A 21462-nucleotide genomic window follows, 5' to 3' on the forward strand; every position below is an offset into this window, starting at 1 on the left:
TACACTGACCCTCTAGATAAGGTCAAATAGCATCAGTTTCCATCTGAGAGTTTAAATGTAGAGTTAAATCGTCTTGAACTTACATTTATAGCCTTTCTTTGACAAGAAACCAAAATGTTCATTTCCATGGGAAACGAAAGAGGAACAAAGCAGTTCTGCTTTTCCACCTCCATCCTCCAAGTCCTGAGCTTGCCCCAGTGTGAGCCTCCAGCTTCCCAGCTTCTGTAGTCCCTCTTCTGACAGAGGAGGGGGTTCTCCTTGGGTGGAGGGGTGGGTTGGGAATGAGAAAGCTTTTCGTTTCTGTAACTGCACTGAGTAACTTGGTCCAAATGCCAGTATTGCTTTTTGGCTAATATGCCTATTGGCATTTGGACTAAGTTATACAGCTTATGTTTTACTCAATAGGACAGCAAAAAGGAGAAATGAGAGATGTCAAAGAAAGTTTTCTCTGTGTATCTCCCTTACCTTTTCTGCCCCTCCTGCACAAAAGGTAACTGTTCAGCTCAGTAATAGAAAAGAAAGCCCTGATGCCCTGGGTTGCACAAGATAAATGCTTGTGGGCCTGTGTATATTCTGGGACCCTTCTATTACTGGAGATAAGAAGATCTGAGCGACAACGAGAGATGACAGGAAGGCCAGGTTCTCCATTTTCAGTACCAACCATTTATTTGGGTCCATCCTATTATTTTATAAAATGCAGATTTCTATTTCTAAAGCACAGAACATTGAAACTTTAGTATTATCTGAAGATCTCTTGGTTGTACTTAGGAGTGGGTACTGCAAGCATGATAATCCAATGTGTAAAAAGGTTTATTACTAAGGCAGTTGATGAAATAAAACCACCAAAAAGTTTCCAATATGCATGTCCAGCTCGTGTAATAGGAATAGTTGCATAGGTTTCTGTCTCCTGAGGTGATAGTAATGATACTTAGTATTTCATTAGCTTAAAAGCAGATGATTCGAGAATATCATAATTTCATACTACTCAAAGCATTTTGTTTTATAGCTCCAGAAATATGCCAGTAAATTAAAAAGTATACTTAATATAATAAATCCAGATCTTGGAAGGCTAACATTAAAGCAGTAATACATCACAGTAGTCCAAGCTTTGGATTGATAATAACGAATTTATAAGAATTGGCTTTTCTTTTTCTCCCTTCCCTACCTCACCTCATTTTTCCAAGCCCCAGACCCAAGAAGACTTGGCAGCACAGCTGTCTTCAGCTGGGAGAGCGCCAGGAATCTTGCATCGTCTTCTAACCATGACCTGCGAAAATTCTCCCACAATGTTCAGCTCTCTTCTCCATTGGGGATATTTTGGTTAAAAGAACTGTGATAACATATACCAAACTTGGTTTTACCCATCTCAAAAGGGCCAAAGAACAACAGAATATTTACATGAAAATGGTAGTAAATGTAATGTAATCTTTTTTTTCTTTTTGATCATCCCTTCAGGAATCAGATGCCTGCAATGGGCTTCTGGAAACAGGAGTTACAAATGTGATGAAGCCATACCATTTACTAGTTAACAGAGATGTGGTTGATCGAATGTTACATAACAGAACGTGATACACCTTACAACATTAGAGAAGGAAGAAAGTTAGGTTACATAATTGCTACCGTATCCAGAGGAAAAGGAAAAACAAACAAAAACCAAGAAACTAAAAACAAAAACCCTGGAAGCCAAGAGTTCTCATTTTAGCCACAGTAGCCTTATGGTCCTCGAACATGGCTGTGGGTAATGGGTATGAAATGGTCACTCTGACTTTGGTAAGAGGAAGGAATGGTGACTGTTCCTTTTGGAATTTTTCCCCCATAGGGGGTGAAAGCCAGTGTCTGCCGTTCCCTTTTGAATGGAGATGGGCCCGGAGGGGAAGGGAAGGATTAGGAAGTCACTCCTGCCAACGCACAAAACTTCCCAGATTTTCCCAGCCACGGAGATATAGCAACTTAGTGAGAAAGTAAGAGGTACTTATGTCTGTGTGAGTGATAAGTTTTTGAACGGGAAAGCTTATAAAAACTAGTTTGTGGAGTATCTAAACATCTCTGCAAGAAAGGAAAACATGCTAGATTTTAAGAAGTATACAGTATCGTCATATACTTTCATCTTGAATTTAGATTGAATCTCCACCTGAAAAATGCAAAACTACATTTAAGGCAGCAATGTTTATAAATTTGGGTCACTAATTCTATTTGTGTTTAAAAGTTCGTTCATATTTTTGGGGGGGGGGATTGCTATGTAGTTCTAAGGAAGAGATTACATTAGAAAGAAAAAAGTAGCAATATCTCATCCTTCTGCTCTGTCGTTAGGAAGATGACACAAGTGAAGGCACCCGGCTGGCTAAGGATGGAGGGCTCGAGGGAGGTCTGGTGAACTCTAAAATTAGTCATGGCTAAAAACCTAGAATTCAAGGTCATTTCTAAATGTACTAGTATTATCTCAAAATCAAAGCCTGAATTAAAATTTGCAGTGATATTTTTTTTCCATCAAAGTAAGGAGGTTTATAATAAGTGACACTTGTTTGTAGCTGAATTTTTAAAACTTCAACATAAAAGAAGTATGAAGCATGCCTGATCTATCATATTACTCATGTAGTTCTTAGTAATTGCACCCCGTAAGTCAAAATCACTAACTATAATCTTAAAAATTTGCTTCTTTTGATTAGTGAAAAATAAACATACGAACCAAGATATGTAAAAAATTACTAGTTTCTCCCATCTTGTCACATCTCCAGGTCACTGTATTTCAGTCATTTTTGGGTATCATTTGAAAAGTGCTTTTCACCAAAGTGTTCACTCATAGTTTCTTCAGGATGTGTGTTGTGTGCATGTGTAAGAGAATAGAGAGGTTTTGAGGACACTAGAACCTTGACAATTCTTGCCCATTATGAATAACATTTAAAAAAATTTAACACTTCACAGGTGAAATAGCCGAATATTTGGTATGTGCTCATAATTTGGCATATGATGAAAAGCCAAACTATCAAATGCTCAAGAAAATCCTGAACCCAGGTGGAATACCTTTAGGACCACTGGAGTTTTCCACCAGAGGAGAGGGTGCAAATGTGTATATCTCAAACAATCAAAAAGTAAGTAATTTAGTCCCTGGGACCCTAGGATTACCTTCTCTGAAGCTTTTCTACCAAATGAAGTTGTTTGGGGTCTCAAAAGGAGTCTGACAACCCAGTTTCTTGCTTATTATATGTAATTTCTAGTTATCCTCACTCAACTCCAAGAAATTTTGTTGAAAGTTCTTTTGACCTATTGTCTCCTAGAGAAAAACAGGAGGATCCATAGCCGATTTAGTGTACTGTTAAAGAAAGCAAGCAGTGACTGAGGCCACAGAGATATGACCAAGGTCAGATTAAAGGCTAATCTGACTTTACTCATGAGAACCTTTATTTGCTGCTTTTCTTCACATCTCTTTAGTTACTTCCCTCTGGTTTTGCTTACCAGTTTGGTCATAATTTGGTGGCAATCATAGTGATACTCTTAAATTTAACTAGATGACTTGTGTGTACTGATACTTCAATCTACAATTTTTTTTAAGTTACACCTTTTCATCCTTTACTCTGTAATTTTCCAACTGACTGGCTCACACCAACTTAAAAAAATAGAACTTGAAACAATATACAAGAATTAGGACTTAACATTTTTTAGGGCGGGGGCAACTTGAGACTGCTGTGAGCGGCCTTACTGGGTGGGAATCCAAGTGTCCAGTCCTTCCTTGATACAGTCCATATGCAAAAGATGTGGGTGGTGGTGGTGGGGTTTCCTGATGCGTGTACAATAAGGTAGGGTCAGGACGCCATTCGTTTTTAATATTTCTTATGAACTTTGGATCATCGCAAGTGTTCACGAGCCAAGAATGCAGGATGCAAACTAATGTGACTGATAGGCTGCGAGATGAATGGTGAGTCAAGTATCAGTGCACAGATGGTTCTGATTTGCTGAATTTTGTAGCTGCTGCAACTGAAGACATAAAATATCCTTCTAGTCATAAATTAGCTCTTTGGAAGCAAAACCTTGGCACCAGAGCTTTACAACCTTCAATTAGTAGGGAAAGAAGTATTTGAATGACTGTGGTATTGACATCTGTAGGCCTGCATAGTAATCATTCCTAATAGAAGAGAATATCTGTTTGAGGAGGTTTTGCATGGCTAATTAACTACCAGTGAGAATATGTAATTTTTTCATGATCTCCTGATTGTCACCTTTCTCTCATGATACAATTACATTTTATTGTAGCAAATGCCTCACAAACCAATTGTCAGCACTATTTACGTATTGCAGAAGGCAGAACAAAAGTTCATGTTTAATAAAAAGCCAGTGGATTTTGATCTTGGTAATTACTGAGACTTATTTTAACAGTTTTATTGACTTTTGTGTTTTTATCACTTTTGCAACAAAACAAAGAGCCATTTCCTTAACATAGTATTTCCCTTGCAATAATGGTGACCACTTAATCTACACTAATTTAAGTAGATTTTTTTTCCTTTTTTTGTAGTTTTTCAGTTTCATAAACTTAATTGAAATATAAAGGAAACCATTTTAAAAACTGATAGTTATATTCTCTGATGTAAAATTCTAATTATTATGCACCAGAATTTTCAGTTTCATCAAAAGCAAAGGATGTTTGTTGTGAAACCATTTTTATATGCAGATAATAGAACATAAAACATTTTTCCAATGTGCATTTTTCCAATGAGCCTCAATCAAAAATATTTTATTCTTCCCTTTTGATTAGAGCACTTTGATTATGAGTAAAAAGAAAATACAAAGAATAATGTGCATTCTTAATACCTTAGTTAATTTCTAACAGTATGACCAGCCCCAGTGTATAGTGAGGGTATATTCCACAGCAGATCAATATTTATTGAATAATGACTTAACTTCTGTAGTATTTTAAGTGCACAAATATATTTACTAGCCATAAAAATGGGTTCACCACGTGGCTAAACCCAAAGTATCTGAATTTTTATTTTTAAAGTTTACAGATTTTGTAATGTTGCAAAAACCAAACTCAAAAATGTTTAAAAGCAAAATATGACAGTGTAAACTGTTATGTACTCAGTTCCCGTGAATGATAGAAGTATAAGATAGTTTCTGCGATTGACTACTTTCATAACAAAAATCATTTTAGGTCCAGAATGAGCACCAGTCACATGGCTCCAAATTTCTCTCTTTTTAATCACAGACAGAATCCCCTTACTAGTAACTAAAAACATTTCTTGTTACTTCAAACAATGTACTCTAGTTATTTAATAGAATACTGAATGAATTCTGGACTTAAAATTTTTGGACAAAGACACTTAAAAACAAGTCAGTGAGCCAGAAAACATACACAGTTAGATAAACAAAATATTTATATCATTCAGTATTCAAAAGAAAGTCATAAATGTTTAATTTTGTCCAAGTTATTACCCTCAGTATAAGTGGTTGTGCCTTTTAAATTTAGTGTTCCTAACAAAAATATGTTTTGGTTAGGTATTAGAAAATAGCACATCACCATAAGAATCTTGGCAAACTTACAGCATGTTTTTGCAAAAGAAAAATGAGGTATTTTTCCAATACTGGGTTTTACTAGGCATCATAAACTGTTCCTGTAAACTGAGCTGCTGCCTTGCACAAGTCCTCAAATACTGTTACTAGAGTTAAATTGGAAATGAATTTTTGTCAAGACAGGAGAGACACTGATATTTTTTTCCTCAAAAGCAAATCTTTTGGGGCATTTGCCTCAATCAAAATGATGGTCTGTGTTGCTGAAATCACTCTTTAGCAGCTCCGACGGCTCCTAAGGTAACACTGTCAAATTAGAAGAATCTATCATCATGGCTACCACAGTCTGTTGATGCCTTCCACTGGGATTTAATGTCCAAAATTCACTGAAGGAAACCATATTTCAGTAAGAACGCTTATTGAGGTGAGCTGAAGCTCTAGAATTCCCAGATGAGAATGCTAAGCCAGGCTGGAAAACCAGCATTATTGAAGGCCCCCATTCAACCCTTGAATAAGCTGTTTCTTCAAGAGCCAGTAGTGGACCCTTTGATCAGCTTATCATATCTCCCTCGGTGTTGGCATACCCGAGTCATACTGTAACAGCACAGAGACCTGGGCATAATGAGCCACCCATGCTTCCGAAATGCTCGACCTAGACAGAGGAGCAACTGTAGGACAGTGAAACATTCAAGCTGTCCTACATTTCAGACAAGTGCAAGTTTGTCCTTTCATTTACCCTGAATCTGAGGCTCCTACAGCAAACCCAGGGGTGAATATATTATTATTGGTTGTAGTAATCCTTGCATTGAACTTAAAAATTTACACAATTCTTTCTTGAGCCTTCTCAAAATAATTCTGTTAAGCTTGTCTTCATATTTCTATGTGAGAAAAGGAGAGTATAAATTCTCAATTATGTGCATATTGTTGGCTTACTGAATTTTAGGAGGCCAGAGTATTCCTGATTTCTTAGAATACCGTGAAGTGCCAGTGGAAGATTAAATAAAAAATGCCTTATTTGAATAGCCACTTTCTTGAAAATGACCCAAATTTAGACAGTATCATTTTGTTTGATTATGTGAGATGCCCAGACTGTTTCCTGTACTTACTTTTATGTATTTGAGAGAAGTTTTACCTCTGTTCACAACTGAGAGTAAAACTTAATCATCCCATTCCACTCTTACTGTTTCAAAAGTTTCCCTAGAAATAGAAATTTTTCATAAACTGGATATCACTTTATTAGCTAGAAGTGCTTATGGCAGCACAACCTAACCATCCGGCCAACTGACAGCAGATCCAGGAGGCACCATCTCTTCCAGAAAGCCTCACGGAGGACTGACTATATTAGATCAAATTTTGTTTGTACATCAGAGGCTCCCAGGCCAAAAACCGTTCTACCTAAAGTGCCTAGCATCCAGGAGGCTTTAAAAACCTCAACTAGTATCTCAACTAATCCTTTATATCATGAGACACATTTTCAGGATGATCGGCAAGCTAGTCTTTTATTAGGATGAATGGTGTACAGCAGCCTTGGGAAACCCTTTATTTCACCCTGTGGTATGATGAGCATTTATCACCAAGATGACTTCAGTGGGAGAGAGATTCAGAAGATGGTTACACACACGAATTTCTCCAGTAGTTTGGGAGAGTCAAGTGGTGAAAATAAAGAAACCCTGAGTGATGAGGGAACAATTCCAATTGTCAGGTTACTGAAAAGCAATGACTTTGCTCTCCTTTGAGAAGCTGGAATCCAGGAGGAGGGGTGAATAAAGAATGGTGTTGTGACAGCTTAGACCTAGCCACAAAACACCAGCATATTTTAAAGGGAAGGAGTGAACACATTTGGCAACAGAAGCTAAAAATCGAGAGACTACAAATTAAGGCTCTGCTTGCCCAGCAAATGTAATTCATTCTCCGTTTTGGCACTGGCTACTCCATTATTTCCCCTTGTGCTGTTCCTATCTTCTGCCCCCTATTTAACCCATGAAAAAAGGTGATGGCACTTTCAGCTGCTGTAAACACGAAGCTGCTGAGCAAATACTTCACATAAGGGTCTTCACTGTGGCTTTCAATCTTCCAACTCTATTGTGGGATCTGCCCTTCTATTTCCATGTCTACTTCAAGGTTATTGAGAGTCAGTCATCCCCCAGAAAACACCGTGGTGTGAAAAAGAAACCTCAGAGACAGCAGGCTTGTTGTAGAACTTAACCTCTGATACTGGTTCACAGTACTAGGTGACATGAACTGTGACTCATCTGCTGAAAGGTTAAATTACCTGTATAAGAAAAGTAAGCAACATCATAAGCTCCTTTTATACGTTCACATTAATTAGGCTCACTTCAATGATAGAGAACTAAGATTCTAATTAATAAGAATTTAAACTAAAAAGATGTATTGGATCCACTCCCAGCAAAGGTTAATAATGAATTCATGTGCAGTTTGAGAATGTGACAGTTTTCTGTAAAAATGCCGTTTTCAATAAGATAATTTCTAAAGAGCATGCAACAGTGCCACTAATTTTAATTGGTCTTGTACTATTGATGAGAAAGGTCTGGATCTTGCCAACTTCTGTATTCTTTCCATAACATCCATTTGTTGGTTTCCTCTCTATTTCTTCCTTTTTATAAACCTTGGCAAGTTTAGAATTTTCAAGAATCTGGATGTGAATGCGTTTTGTTTTTTTTTTAAACAAGTGTCAAAAGTTTTCATTATACATGATTACTCTCTATCAACAGGTTGTTTCTCGAAAGGCTGCAACAAAGCAAGTCAATCAGATGCAAAATAGGTTAATAGAGAAAAACATCCATAGTGAGAGAAGTGCTGAGTCCTGCTTAACAGGGAGAAAAGTGCAAAAAGTGGAGCCACCGACTGGATTGCTTAGCAGTGAGACAGCTCAGGTGAGAGGCTTTTTGTTGTTTCTTTTTCCTTCATGTTGCATTAGAATGTGCGCTATGGGAGTAAAGAAATTGTATTTTCTCCTGAGGGTCAAGGTTGTATGGTTTTGTTAAATGAGAAAGGGCAAAAAACTATCCTATCCAGTGGATAAAATCAAAGCAGCCGACACCAGTCATTATAGAAACAGAACGACAGTGAACACATTTGCGTACAGATCTGATTTCTTTCTTTAGCCTAAGAATGTAATGAAGTGCACTTAAATATTTTATGCCATCTATGATCCATTAGGGACTCTTAACATATTCCATCTCTTACGTGGGTTCCTCCAGTCTCACCCTTAAAATCGAAGGTAAGTGAAGAGTCTCCCTGTTGATATGGTTGTATTTTAAAATGATGCATTTTTTAATGTTATTCCATCATTTGGTCAGGTAGTGACCTACCTTTAGCAGAGGACTCATCCAAGCAATAGCAAAAGTCCTTCCAGAGCTAACCTTTTTTTGACAAGAAGAAGCATACAATGTATTTATATCTTCAGTGAAAGAGAAATTTTTTCCAAAATGACCATTTTCTATCATTTATATACCGTCATTTTCCCCCAAATGATTTGAGGTAGTTTAAAATGTGGAACAGGATAGTTTAATACCCCCATCTTCCGTTTCCCAACCCCCGCCCCACAGATTGGTATATCAGGCAGCTGGGGATGTTAATCACTAAACTGAACACTGAATTTGGCTCTGAACTTCTTGGCAGCCAGGACGAAAATTAGACATATACAAGTTGGGCATTTCTTATCCAACCAGCAAGCATGCATGTTTATCCAGAGAATGCTCTTTAGTACTAGTAAGAATCTTTTGCAGATATAGTTCCCATTTATAAAATTACAGTACTGCTTGGTGACAAAATTTTGAGATTTCTTGAGTGTTCTTTTTCAACTGTTACTGTCCGCCATAATCAATTACGTATGGAGGTAGGGAGGGACTATAAAAAAAAAACTGATGCCCAGGTTCTAAGTAAAGACATTGATTTATTTTAATTGGGATAGCATTATGATACATGTGTACAGATTTTATCATTCCAGAAAGCTCTTTGTTCTCTTTCTCAGTTAGACCCTTTCTCTCAGACAACCACTGTTCTGATTTTCATTACTAGGCTAGTTTGTCTTCTAGAAAGTCACATGCCATATAGTCACACAGTATAAACTCTTGTGTCTGGCTTTTTTCACTCAGCATGTATTTTTTTTTTAGGATTTTATTTATTTTTTTGACAGAGCTCACAAGTAGGCAGAGAGGCAGGCAGAGAGAGAGGGGGAGGCAGGCCTCCCGCTGAGCAGAGAGCCCGATGCAGGGCTCGATCCCAGGACCCTGGGATCACGACCTGAGCCAAAGGCAGAGGCCCCGACCCACTGAGCCACCCAGGCACTCCTCAGCATGTATTTTGAAGTTCATCCACATTGCTGCATATATTAGTCATTTCTTCTTTTTCTTGTTGAGTAATACTCCATTGTAGAACTACATCATAATTCATATATCCAGTCTCCCATTAATAACTGGGCTGCCCCTGGCTCTAGTCACCATGAATAATAGCTTTGTGTCACAAGTCCTTCTATGGATACATTTTGTTTGTCCTGAGAAGTGGAACTGCTATTTCATAGGGCAGATGTATGTTCACCTTAATAAAAAGTTGACAAATACTTCCATTTTATACTCCCACCAGTAATCACAGATCCTCCCCAACATTTGCTTTTGGTCTTTCTAATTTTAGCTATTCCAACATTTATGTATTAGTATCTCTGTTGATTCCAGTTATCATGTACCTGATAATTAGTATCTGTGGGCACTTTTTCATGTGCTCTCTACCCATCCTGTATCTTCTTTCATGAAATGTCTTGGTCCATTTTTATGTGGATGATTGTCTCTTTATTACTGAGTTGTAAGTATTCTTTACACATCTATACTATGGATATGTACTAGTGTGTAGCCTATCGTTTATTTAACAGTGTCTTCAGTGAGCAAAAACTGTGTTATTTTTCTTTGAAGTTCAATTTGTCATTTTTTTTTTTCTGTAAAGAAACCTGAGAAAATTTTGCCTATCTTAGGGTCACAGGTTACTATACCTTTTTAAAAAGGCTTGTAGTTTTAGTTTTCATTTTGAGTCTATGAGCCATGTCAAATCATTCTGGTGTATGGTGTAAAGGGTTAAGATTCCTTCTCTTACTTTATAGAGAGCCAGCTGTCTCAGCACCATGTGTAAAAAGAGGTTCCTTTTCCTAATTAAGTTTCACTGGAATCTTTTTCAAAAGTCCCCTGACATTATAAGTAATGGTCTGTTTCTAGACTCTTTCCTCTTCTCTCAATCTCTTTGTCCTTATACCAGAGCTACACTGCATCAATTACTGCAGCTTCACAAGTTCTGAAATGAGTAGAAGTCCTTCAATACTTTTTTTCAAGAATGCACTGGCCAGGGGCACCTGGGTGGCTCAGTGGGTTAAAGCCTCTGCCTTGGGCTCAGGTCATGGTCCCAGGGTCCTGGGATCGAGCCCTGCATCGGGCTCTCTGCTCAGCAGGGAGCCTGCCTCCACCTCTCTCTGCCTGCCTCTCTGCCTACTTGTGATCTCTGTCAAATAAATAAATAAAATCTTTAAAAAAAAAAAAAAAAAAGAATGCACTGGCCATTTTAGGTTCTGTCCCTTTCCATAAAATTTAAGAACCAGTTTATCAATTCCCACTAAAAAGCACAATGGGATTTTGATTGTGACTCTACTCAATCTAAAGATCAGTTTAGGGGCAACACACCGGAGTCTTCGAACGCATGAAACGGATACTCCTCTCCATTTATATAGATCTTTAATTTCTCTCAACAGTGTTCTGTAGTTTTTTTGTGTAGACATCTTACACGTTTTCCATTAAAATTATCTCTAAATATTTTAAATTCTATTGTAAATATAATTTTGTATATTGACCTTGAATCTTGGGATCTTTCTAAATTCACTTTTTAATTCTAGTAGTTCTTTGATAGATTCTTAGAATTTTCTACATCATCAATCATGTTTGTGAATGGGAGTTTTACTTCGTCCTTTCTAACATGTATGCCTTTTAGATCTTTTTTTCATGCTTTATCACACCTGCCATGACCTCTAATACTACAAGAGTGGGCATTCTTGCTTTGTTCCTGTTCTTTGGTGGAAAATATTCATTCTTTAACCATTAAATATGATGTTAGCTGTAGGTTTTTTCCTAAATGCCCTTTATCAGGCTGAGGAAATTTCATTGTAGTTTGTTGAAAGAAAACAAAATTTAAGTCATGGATGTATATTAAGTAATTTTTTGGGATCTCCTGATCATATGATTTTTCTCCTTTACTAGTATAAGGAATTACATTGGTTTTTGAATATTAAATCAACCTTTTGTCTCTGGATAAAACCCATTTAGTCATAATGTGTTGTCATACTGAATTTGATTTGCTATTATTCCATTAAGGGGTTTTTCTTATATCTACATTAATGAGAGATCTTGATCTGTAATTTCTTTCCTCATAATATCCTTGGGTGCTTTTGTTTTCAGGTCATTGTATCGGATGGAGGTATCTATTTTCAGGAAGTGTTTTACTAAGATTTGTCTTTCATAATTGTTTAATAGAATTTAGTAAAATCATCTGAGTCTAGAGTTTTGTTTTAAGAAAATTTTTAATTATGAATAATGAAATTATTAGATTTTTTCTTCTTGTGTCAATTTTGGTAATATGTATCTTTCAAGGAATTTGTCCATTTCATCTAAGTTGTCAAATTTCTCAGCATTATGTAGTTCATGATACTATTATCCTTTTAACATCTTCAGTATCCATTTTGATTATCCCTTCTTTCATTCTTGATAATGGTAACTTTTTAGTTTCTTTTTCTTTTTTTGATAGTCTGGCTAGATGCCTATCATTTTTATTGATCATTTCAAAGAACCAGTTTTTGGATTTGTTGATTTATCTACTGTTGATTTTTTTTTTCTATTTCACTAATTTCCATTCTTCATCATTTCCTTCCTTTTACTTACTTTAGGTACTCTCTTCTTTCAAGCTTCTTAAGATAAAAGCTGAACTTAAATCCCTTTTCTAAAATGTATAGTGGGGCGCCTGGGTGGCACAGTTGGTTAAGCACCTGACTCTTGGTTTTGGCTCAGGTAGTGGTTCTGGCTTCATGGGATTAAGGCCATAATCCTTAATCCACAATCCATAATCCTGTGTTGGGCTCTGTGCCCAGTGTGGAGTTTTCTTTGTGTCTGTGAGTACTTTTGTAAATTAACAGAGTTTGTCCTTTTCTTTTGTACAACCTCACAAAACTTCCTTTTAATCTATCCATATCCATTTAATATCATCATCGTAGTTGAGTTAAATCTACAATCTATTTTATTTCTTTTTGCCCTGTTTATTCTTTATCACTTTTTACCTCCCTCCTGCTTTCTTTTGGGGTAATGGAGAATTTGTCTCTCATCTCTTCAATTTTTAAACTATACTTTTGGGGGTTCTTTTTTGGTTTCTGGGCTTTTGTTTTTGTTGTAGTGGGTACTTTAGCTCAGCAGGCTATGGCCTATGGGCCAAATTCAGCAAGTCACCTACTTCTGTAAATAGTTATATTACAACCTAGCCAGACTTACTTGCTAAGTCTCTTACATATTGTCTACGGCTTCTTTCATGCTATAGTGGCAAAGCTGAGTAACTGTGTCACAGACTGTCTGCCCCAAAATCCTAAAATATTTACTCTCTGCCTTTCAAAGGAGAAGTCTGCAAACCCCAGCTCTAAAACCACTCTAATAGAAATATAATGTAAGCCACATATGTAATTTTAAAGACACAGGTAAGGTTTACTTTAATAATATACTCTAATTAAACCAATATCCAAAACATTGTAATAAAAATTGAAACATTTTACATTCTTTTTTTCATAGTAAGTCTTCGTAATCTGGTGTGTTTACTAACAGCACACCTTAATTCAGACTAGCCATATTCCAAGTGTTCAAGTCATATGTGGTCAGTGGCTACTATATTAGCATAGCTCTAGAAATTACAATATACATCTTAAACTTAGGTACTACAATCTACCTTGATCTAATATACCACTTCATATATAATATAAGAACCTTGTGAAAACACATTTCCATTTATCCCCTATCCTTGTTGCTATCGTTGTATACATTTCGTTTTTATAAAATTAATATGTAATTAATTCCACAATGCAGTTAACTATGGTGCTTTAAAAAATCAGTTTTATTTCAAATTAAAGGAAGAAGAAAAAGTCTTAAATATGCCCCATTTGAGTTTACAGTTGGTTCATTTCCCTTCCTCCTGGAAAAATTCCTTTAGGGGCACCCAGGATGCTCAGTCGGTTAAGTGGGCAATTCTTGGTTTCAACTCAGGTCATGATCTCAGGGTCCTGAGATCAAGCCATGTGTCAGACTCCCCACTCACTGGGGAATCTGCTTGTTTCCCTCTCTGACCCTCCTCCCATTCCTGCTCTTTCTCACTTTCCCTCTAAAATAAAAACATGAATCTTTTAAAAAAAAAAAAAAGTTTGATTAACATTTATTGCACTATAGGTTTCCTGGAGACTAATTCTCTCACTTCTTATCTAAAACTATCTTTATTTCACCTTTACTTTTTTTTGGTGTGGGGAGAGGGGGAACTATATTTTACTTCTGAATTTATTAACATTTTAACATAATTTCAACAATAACAGAGAACTCCCATGTACCCTTCACTCAGCTTCCCCAATGACCATCCTATAACCATAGTATAATTTTCAAAACCAAGAACATATTACTATTAACTACCTTATTTGGTCATCAGTTTTTACATGCATTTGTGTGTATGTTCCTATGAAATTTTACTACATGTATAGAGTAACCACCACAATTACCCTACAGAACTGTTCTAGAAAGAAACTCCCTTACAAAGAAACTTCTGTGTGTTGCTTTATAGGGGCACCTTCCCCCTTATCCTAATCCCTGGAAAGCACTGATTTGTTCTGCATTAGTGTATTTGATATCTTCAGCATGTTGTAAAAATCAAATTATAAACTACATAACTTGTTGAGATGGGCTTTATTTCATTCACTGTAATGCTCTAAAGATCCATCTGAGTTTTGCATATATCATAGTTTAGTTCATCCCTTTTAATAAGTACATAGTATTGTGCATGTAGTGTTGAACATGTGAGTTTCCACTCTTTTACCTTTCACCATTTAGTATGTTAGCTATAGATTTTGGTAGGTGTTCTTTATCAAGTTTATAAAGCTCACTTGCATTTCTAGTGTATTAAAGTTACCATGAATGGGTACTGATTTTATCAGATGGTTTGCTCTATCAGTTAATAATATAATCATATGATTTTTCAGCTTTATACTGTTGCCACGGTGGATGACGTTTATTAGTGTTTGAATCAAGACACTGAACTAGTCTTTGACTCCCTGAATACACCTCCCCGCCAGGTCATGGTGTATTATTCTTTTCACATGTTGCTGGATTTAATTTGCTAGTATTTTGTTGAGGACTTTTACATCTGATAATGAGAACTACTGGTATACAGTTTTCTTTTTATTCTAGGTCTTTGTCTGGTTTTGGTATCATGGCAGTGCCAACTTCCTATTTTTTGGAAGAGAATGAGTAGAATTGCTGTTCTTTTTCTTTCTTTCCTGCTCTTATTTTTGGGGGGGGGGTGTTGTTTTTAAAATGTTTGAGAATTCTCCAGTAAAATCATCTGGGCCTAAGGATTTTTTTCCTTTTTAACTATGAATTCAATATTAAGAGTGGTCAAACTTCTCTGCAAAAAGCCAGATAGTTAAATATTTAGGTTTTTACAGGGTCACATGGTCTCTGTCACAACTATTCATCTGTGCATTGTAGCACAAAAGCATCACATACAATACATGAACAAATGAGTATCACTGAGTTCCAACAAAATTTTATGGCATGTAAGTTTGAAAACCACAAAATATTTTTCCAACCATTTAAATATGTAAAATTCATTCCTAGTTGGTAACTCTACAAAAACAGGTGGTAGACTGGATTTGACTGTCGACTACAGTTTACTAACCCCTAATCTATTTCATCTTGAATTAGTTTTGATTATTTGTGGTTTTTTTTTTTTTTAAAGATTTTATTTATTTATTTGTCAGAGAGAGAGAGGGAGAGAGAGAGAGCAAGCACAGGCAGACAGAATGGCAGGCAGAGGCAGAGGGAGAAGCAGGCTCCCTGATGAGCAAGGAGCCTGATGTGGGACTGGATCCCAGGACGCTGGGATCATGACCTGAGCCGAAGGCAGCTGCTTAACCAACTGAGCCACCCAGGCGTCCCTATTTGTGGTTTTCTAAGAATTGGTCCATTTTATCTAAGCGGTCATATTTTTGTGTAGAAATGTTCACAGTATTCCCTTATTTAAATCCTGTAAATGGCTGTGGAATCTGTAGAAGTACTTCTTTCTAGATATTGGGAGTTTTTCAATTTTATTGGTGTTTTTTAAAGAATGAGCTTTTTTCTCTTTTTCTGTTGTCAGTTTCACTGATTTCTGCTCTTCTTTCCGCTACAGATTTATTTTTTCTAGTTTCTTGAGATGGAGACTTAAGTCTAATTATTGAATTGAGACCTCTTTTTTTCTAGGTATTTAATATTATAGATTTCTAGCACTGTGTTAGATATATTTCATATATTTTGATATATTTTCATTTACTTCAGTATGTTTTTATCTTGGGTCTCTGACCTTTCAGAAAAATGTTAATTTTTTTGAGATTTTATTTGAGAGAGTGAGAGCAAGCTGGGAGAGGGACAGGGAGGAGGAGCAGGCTCCCCACTGAAGGGAGCCTGATGTGGGGCTTGACCCAGGACCCTGGGATGACCTGAGCCGAAGGTGGACACTTAATCAGCTGAGCCACCCAGGTGTCCCAAAAGAATGTTTTTAAATTTTCAAGTGTTTGTGGAGATTTTCCTATTTTTTCAGCTTGATTCTTTATTTTCCCTTCTTTCTCTAGTTTGTTTTTAACCCTTTCATTTTTTCCTAATGTAGTATTTAATGCTTTAAATGTCCTGTTAAGTCCTGATTTAACTATATCCCATAAATCCTCACGTATTATATTTTTTGTATAATTTTGTACTTTTTCATGAGACTTCTTTCGATACCCTGGCTAAGTGTTTGAAGATTTTTTTCCCATTTTCTTTGTTACTGATTTCTAATTTATATTATCTGAAAATACACTTTCTATACTTTTTAAATTGTTAAGGTTTATTTTATGACCCAGGGTATGATCTGTCTTGCTGAATGTTCCAATGGCAATTGAAAAGAACATGCATTCTTCTGTTTTGAGGAGGAGTTCTCTATAAATATCAGTTAGATCCCATTGGTTTCTGGGGCCAGTTTTTTTCTATAGCTTAACTAGTTATCTCTTTTGTAGTCTGTTAATTGCCTAGAACAGGGCTTTCTACTTAGAAGGGTGTGGGGTATTGCTTTTTCTTAATGCATGGCAATGATGGGTCAGTAGGAGACCCTTGAGTCTCCGCAGCATCTGTCAGGGAGGGAGAAGTACCACCTCAGTTGTTCAGGCTGGAAGTGGCTGACAGGGCTCTGTCTCATAAATAACCCCAGTGGGAGAGGATACTGCTTTGTTAGTGTGGGGATGGTCTTGCTGACAAGGCTCTGCTTTAGTCTCCTCAGTGGGGAGAGGTACGTGTGCTCCCTGGTTAGCAGAGGGTGGCGATACATTGACAGGACTCTACTCCCCACTTTCCATACCACCTCGTGGGAAGTGGGAAGGGGACAGATTTTCTCATGGTATTCATCTAGAGTACAACAGGTATAGTCAAAAGTATTCTGAACTGTATACTTGCCCTCTAGCTGATCCATTGTTTAAAGATAGCAGGCTTTTCTTGGACCTTTTTGGTCTGTGCATAATGCTGTTTCAAACTGTAGACCACATTATAGCCCAGGCTGGGTTAAACAGGCATAAAAAGGAAGGGGGTTGGAGTGAGACTAGTGGCTGTGTCCTTCCTTGTGTAGTAAGGCCCTTATCCAGTCTGCCTTCTATTCTACAACTTGGAGAAAGTTCTGTTAGTTGCTTTTGTCTAAAACATTTTAGTAGTAATTAGAAGAAGGAATTAAGTTGAATGTACTTACTGTCTTGTCTGGAATTAGATGCCCCTCACCTTCACTGTGAAAGGTTAACTGGATTTGGGATTTTTCATTCTGAACTTAAAGATGCTGTTTCCTGTCTTGTTTTTTCTAATAAGTTAACAGTTACTCTTATCATTGACATTCTTGTATGTGTCTCTTCTGGCTGCTTTTAATATTTGATTATTTTTGGTTTTCTAGAGATGGCTTTTTTTTTTTAATTTTTAAATTTTATTTTTTATAAACATATATTTTTATCCCCAGGGGTACAGGTCTGTGAATCGCCAGGTTTACACACTTCACAGCACTCACCATAGGAGATGGCTGTCTTTATGTTTATTCTGCTTTGGGTTCATTGAGTTTTTTTTTTTTTTTTTTTTTTTTTTAATCTCTGGGTTGATAATTGTCATCAAACTGGAAAAGTTTCAGCTCTGAATTGTTTCATGCCCTTAATCCCTCTTCTCCTTCTGAGATCCAAATACATGCAAGTTAGAATTCTTTACCTTTTCTCACAGCCCTTTTCCGAGGCTCTTTTTTTTCAGTTTAGTCTTTTATCTTGCTGTGCTTCAGTCTGATCCTTTGCCTGGCCTCTAGCTGATTATTAAACCTAACTGGTGGATTTTAAATTTCATGTACTGTATTTTTCCATTCTAGAAGCACTTTGTATTTCTCATTTCTCTGCTGAGTCTCCCAATCTGTTCACTAGTTATGTTTAACTTTTCATTTAAGTCCTTGAACATATTTACATAGAGGTTTCATTGTCCTTGTTTGATAATTTTACCATCTGGGTCACATCTATTTCTCTTCTTTTCACATTTTCCTGTTCCCTGTGTGGTAAAGTTTTATTATGAGCTGAATATTGTGGATGCTAGTCAGTTCTTGAAACTCTACATTTTACTGTATTCTTTTAGAGAATACTGACTTTTGTCCTGGGAGGTATTTATTGGTGGGTCAACTTGAGTCATGTCCTGACTTCTGTTTAGGTCTTTTGGAGGCTGATCTAAGGTAAATACCATCTGAAATTGTAGCCCAAGATCTGGGTTGTTTTCCTTGCTTCAAGAATCACAGCCTTGTTTATTTTCTGTGTCTGATAAGTTGCTTCATATATTTTGTCCAACTCTCTTATACTGTATACTTTATTTCATGGGCTTCCACAGCAGGAGGGGAGGTCAGATGCCCATTATTCATGGCCAGAACTAAAAGGGGTGTTGGTATTTTTCCTGTCTCTAATAGACTCTGATATGCATTTGAGGCTAGTAACTTGCTCAGAATTCAGGGTTTCTCAGCAGCATCACTATGGGCATACAGAGCTGGGTTAAGGAGCTGTCCTGTATATACACTATAGCACAAAACTGTCACAGGTTGAGAAACACTATACTAGCAGAGTAGATCACTGCATACCTTAAACCCCTGCTACTGAAAGTGTGCTGAGCCAGCCAGCTGCACTGGCGTTACCTGGAGCTTCTCAGAAACACAGACTCTAAGGTCTCACTCATGTCAGACCTTCTGAATGAGATCTGCATTTTAACAAGATCCCAAGATGATTTGTATGCTTTTTCTAATGTTTGAAAAACTATGCCATAGATCAGACTTTTTCTTACAGAGCCAGATAGTAAATATTTTAGGTTTACAGCCTAATCTTTGTCAGAACAATTAAACTCCACCACTGCAATATAAAAGCAGCCATAGACAATACATAAACAAATGAGCGTGGCTGTGTTCCAGTCTTTATTCACAGAACAGGCAGCTCGCAACATTTTTACAGCCCATGCCACAGGTTCTTTTCCAAGCAGATCACTCAGTGCGCTGAAGACAACTGGTAGTTAAATCCTTAGGTGAGTGCTTTCCCATTTGATACTAGTTGTTGTCGCTTACAGAGAGACTGGGTACGTAGGTTACATAATAGACAATTCTATCTTGAAATTTTAGTAGCTTGATTTCTTTTCTTACCTTGATGGGGTGTCATCCATTTCCACATTTAAGTTATATGTAAATGCTACTGAAGTTAGCTTACCAGTGGCCTCAGCCTTTAAAAATAGACAATTTGATGGCATTATCTCTTTTTCATTGTAGAAGAACAATGCTTGAGTCCACAGGAGTAATTATTTGCACATTTTGCCTTTAGCATTATAAAGCTGACAAAACTTTTTTTTTTTTTTTTAAGTAGGCTACATGCTCACATGAGGCTTGAACTCATGACCCTGAGTTCAAGAGTCACATGCTCTACCCTGGGCCATCCAGGTGCCTCTAAAGTTGACAGAAATTTAGGAAAATTGTGAGTGTATCTTTATTGGCTCTCAGGTAGTAAAGAGTAATTTAAAGTTAGTTATTTGACTCTCAATAGCTTCTTCTAAGTAGAAGAGCTAAAGTGTCTTTAAGACATCTATTTTGTTTTATATACCTTATGTAGAAGTAACTTATTTCTAAAACTCTGTATCCTTAAAGTGACTTTTGTGGGGTAAAAAAGGCTCTTTGAAGAATGGTTGTTTAGAGGTCAAGAAGGTAGCTATCGTGAAAAATGATGGTACTACATCAAATGAAGATTGAAATATTTTGTCTTGTTTATAAATTTCTTCTCTTCCAAGTTACTTGATAAATGGTACAAGGAGAGGGCAGGCCAGGACACTAAAGTAAAGCAGAAACAGAACAATCTCCAACAAGCTGAAAACAGGAAACTGATTCTCGGAGCTTTGGCCAATAGGAATGATGTTAAAAAACATTTAAGAAATTTCTGGAACTTGCATGTATCAGTATCTGTTTAGTCCATAGTGGTTGGTCTGTTCCTGGAGCATTCAAAGAGATATGTCACAGTATCTACCCTGGGGCAGTTTCCTCTGGTTAGAAATAGCCTGTTCCCTTACCCAATATGTGGCATGTATATTGGGTAAAGGGTGCCATATCATGATAAATGTTGGGAATCACTGTCTTATTTTTAAATCTTTTTAAATTTTTTATTGTGGTAAATTTTGCACACATGAAACTTACCTCAACTGTAAGGTTTAGTAGTGCCAAGTATATTCATACTGCTGTATAACAGATCTCCAGAACTTTACATCTTGCAAAATTGAAACTCTAGACCCACTAACTACCAACTCCCCTACACTTTGGCAACTACCTTTTTACTTTGTTATTTTGACTACTTTAAATATTTTGTATTAGTGGAATTATAGATGTCCCTTTGTGACTGGCTTATTTTGCTCTGCATAACGTCCTGAAGGTTCATCCATATTGGAGCATGTGGCAGGATTTCCTTTAAGGTTGCATAATATTCCATTATGTTTATACCACACTTAATTTATCCATTCATCTGCCAATAGATATTTATTTCTCCCTCGTGGCTACTGTAACGCTATGATGGGTGTACAGATATGTCTGCAAGAAGCTAAACTGAATTCTTTTGAATATATACCCAGAATATGGTAATCCGACTTTTAATGTTTTGAGGAACTTTCTGTATTGTTTCTCTTAATGACGGCACCATTTTATAGTTCTACCAAGAGTATACAAAGGTTTCCAGAGATTTTCACCATTTGTTACTTTCTGTTCTTTGGATACCAGCCATCCTAAAAGAGGTAAGATGATCTCTCACTCTGGTTTTGATTTGCATTTCTCTTACAGTCCGTGATGCTGAGCATCTTTTCATACACTTTTAGAGAATCGCCTATTCAAGTTTTCCTTACATATTCTGGATAGAAGTCCTTTATCAGATAAGTGATTTGCAGAATTTTCTCCCAATCTGTGACTTGTCTTTTAATTTTTTAAAATGATGTCCTTTGAATTTAATATATGACAACTATTTACCTAACTCTAGGACACAAAGATTTTGTTTTTTCCTAAAATTTTTAGATTCTAGCTATTTTATTTAGGTCTAGGTCTACACTTTTTGTATAAAATGAGGTAGGGGTCTTTTTTTTTTTTTTTTTTTTTTTTTTT

General features: G+C 36.6%; 1 protein-coding gene across 2 annotated transcripts in view; it reads left to right on the forward strand.

The window, feature by feature from the left end:
* LOC111148118 (vaccinia related kinase 2) overlaps positions 1–21462 on the forward strand; it is a 114921-nt gene that overhangs the window by 91676 nt on the left and 1783 nt on the right. The window contains exons 11-13 of one of the 2 annotated variants that reach the window (XM_022504535.1): positions 2923–3089; positions 8232–8393; positions 21148–21427. In XM_022504535.1, the coding sequence (XP_022360243.1) occupies positions 2923–3089; positions 8232–8393; positions 21148–21222 (404 nt within the window). In that variant the 3' untranslated portion in view covers positions 21223–21427. Of the gene's footprint in view, positions 1–2922; positions 3090–8231; positions 8394–21147; positions 21428–21462 lie in introns of those variants that run through there. The other variant, XM_022504534.1, reaches the window with a different exon arrangement.

The sequence above is a fragment of the Enhydra lutris genome, unplaced genomic scaffold, assembly GCF_002288905.1.
Source record: "Enhydra lutris kenyoni isolate GAN:26980312 unplaced genomic scaffold, ASM228890v2 scaffoldscaffold18, whole genome shotgun sequence".
Lineage (NCBI taxonomy): Eukaryota > Metazoa > Chordata > Mammalia > Carnivora > Mustelidae > Enhydra > Enhydra lutris.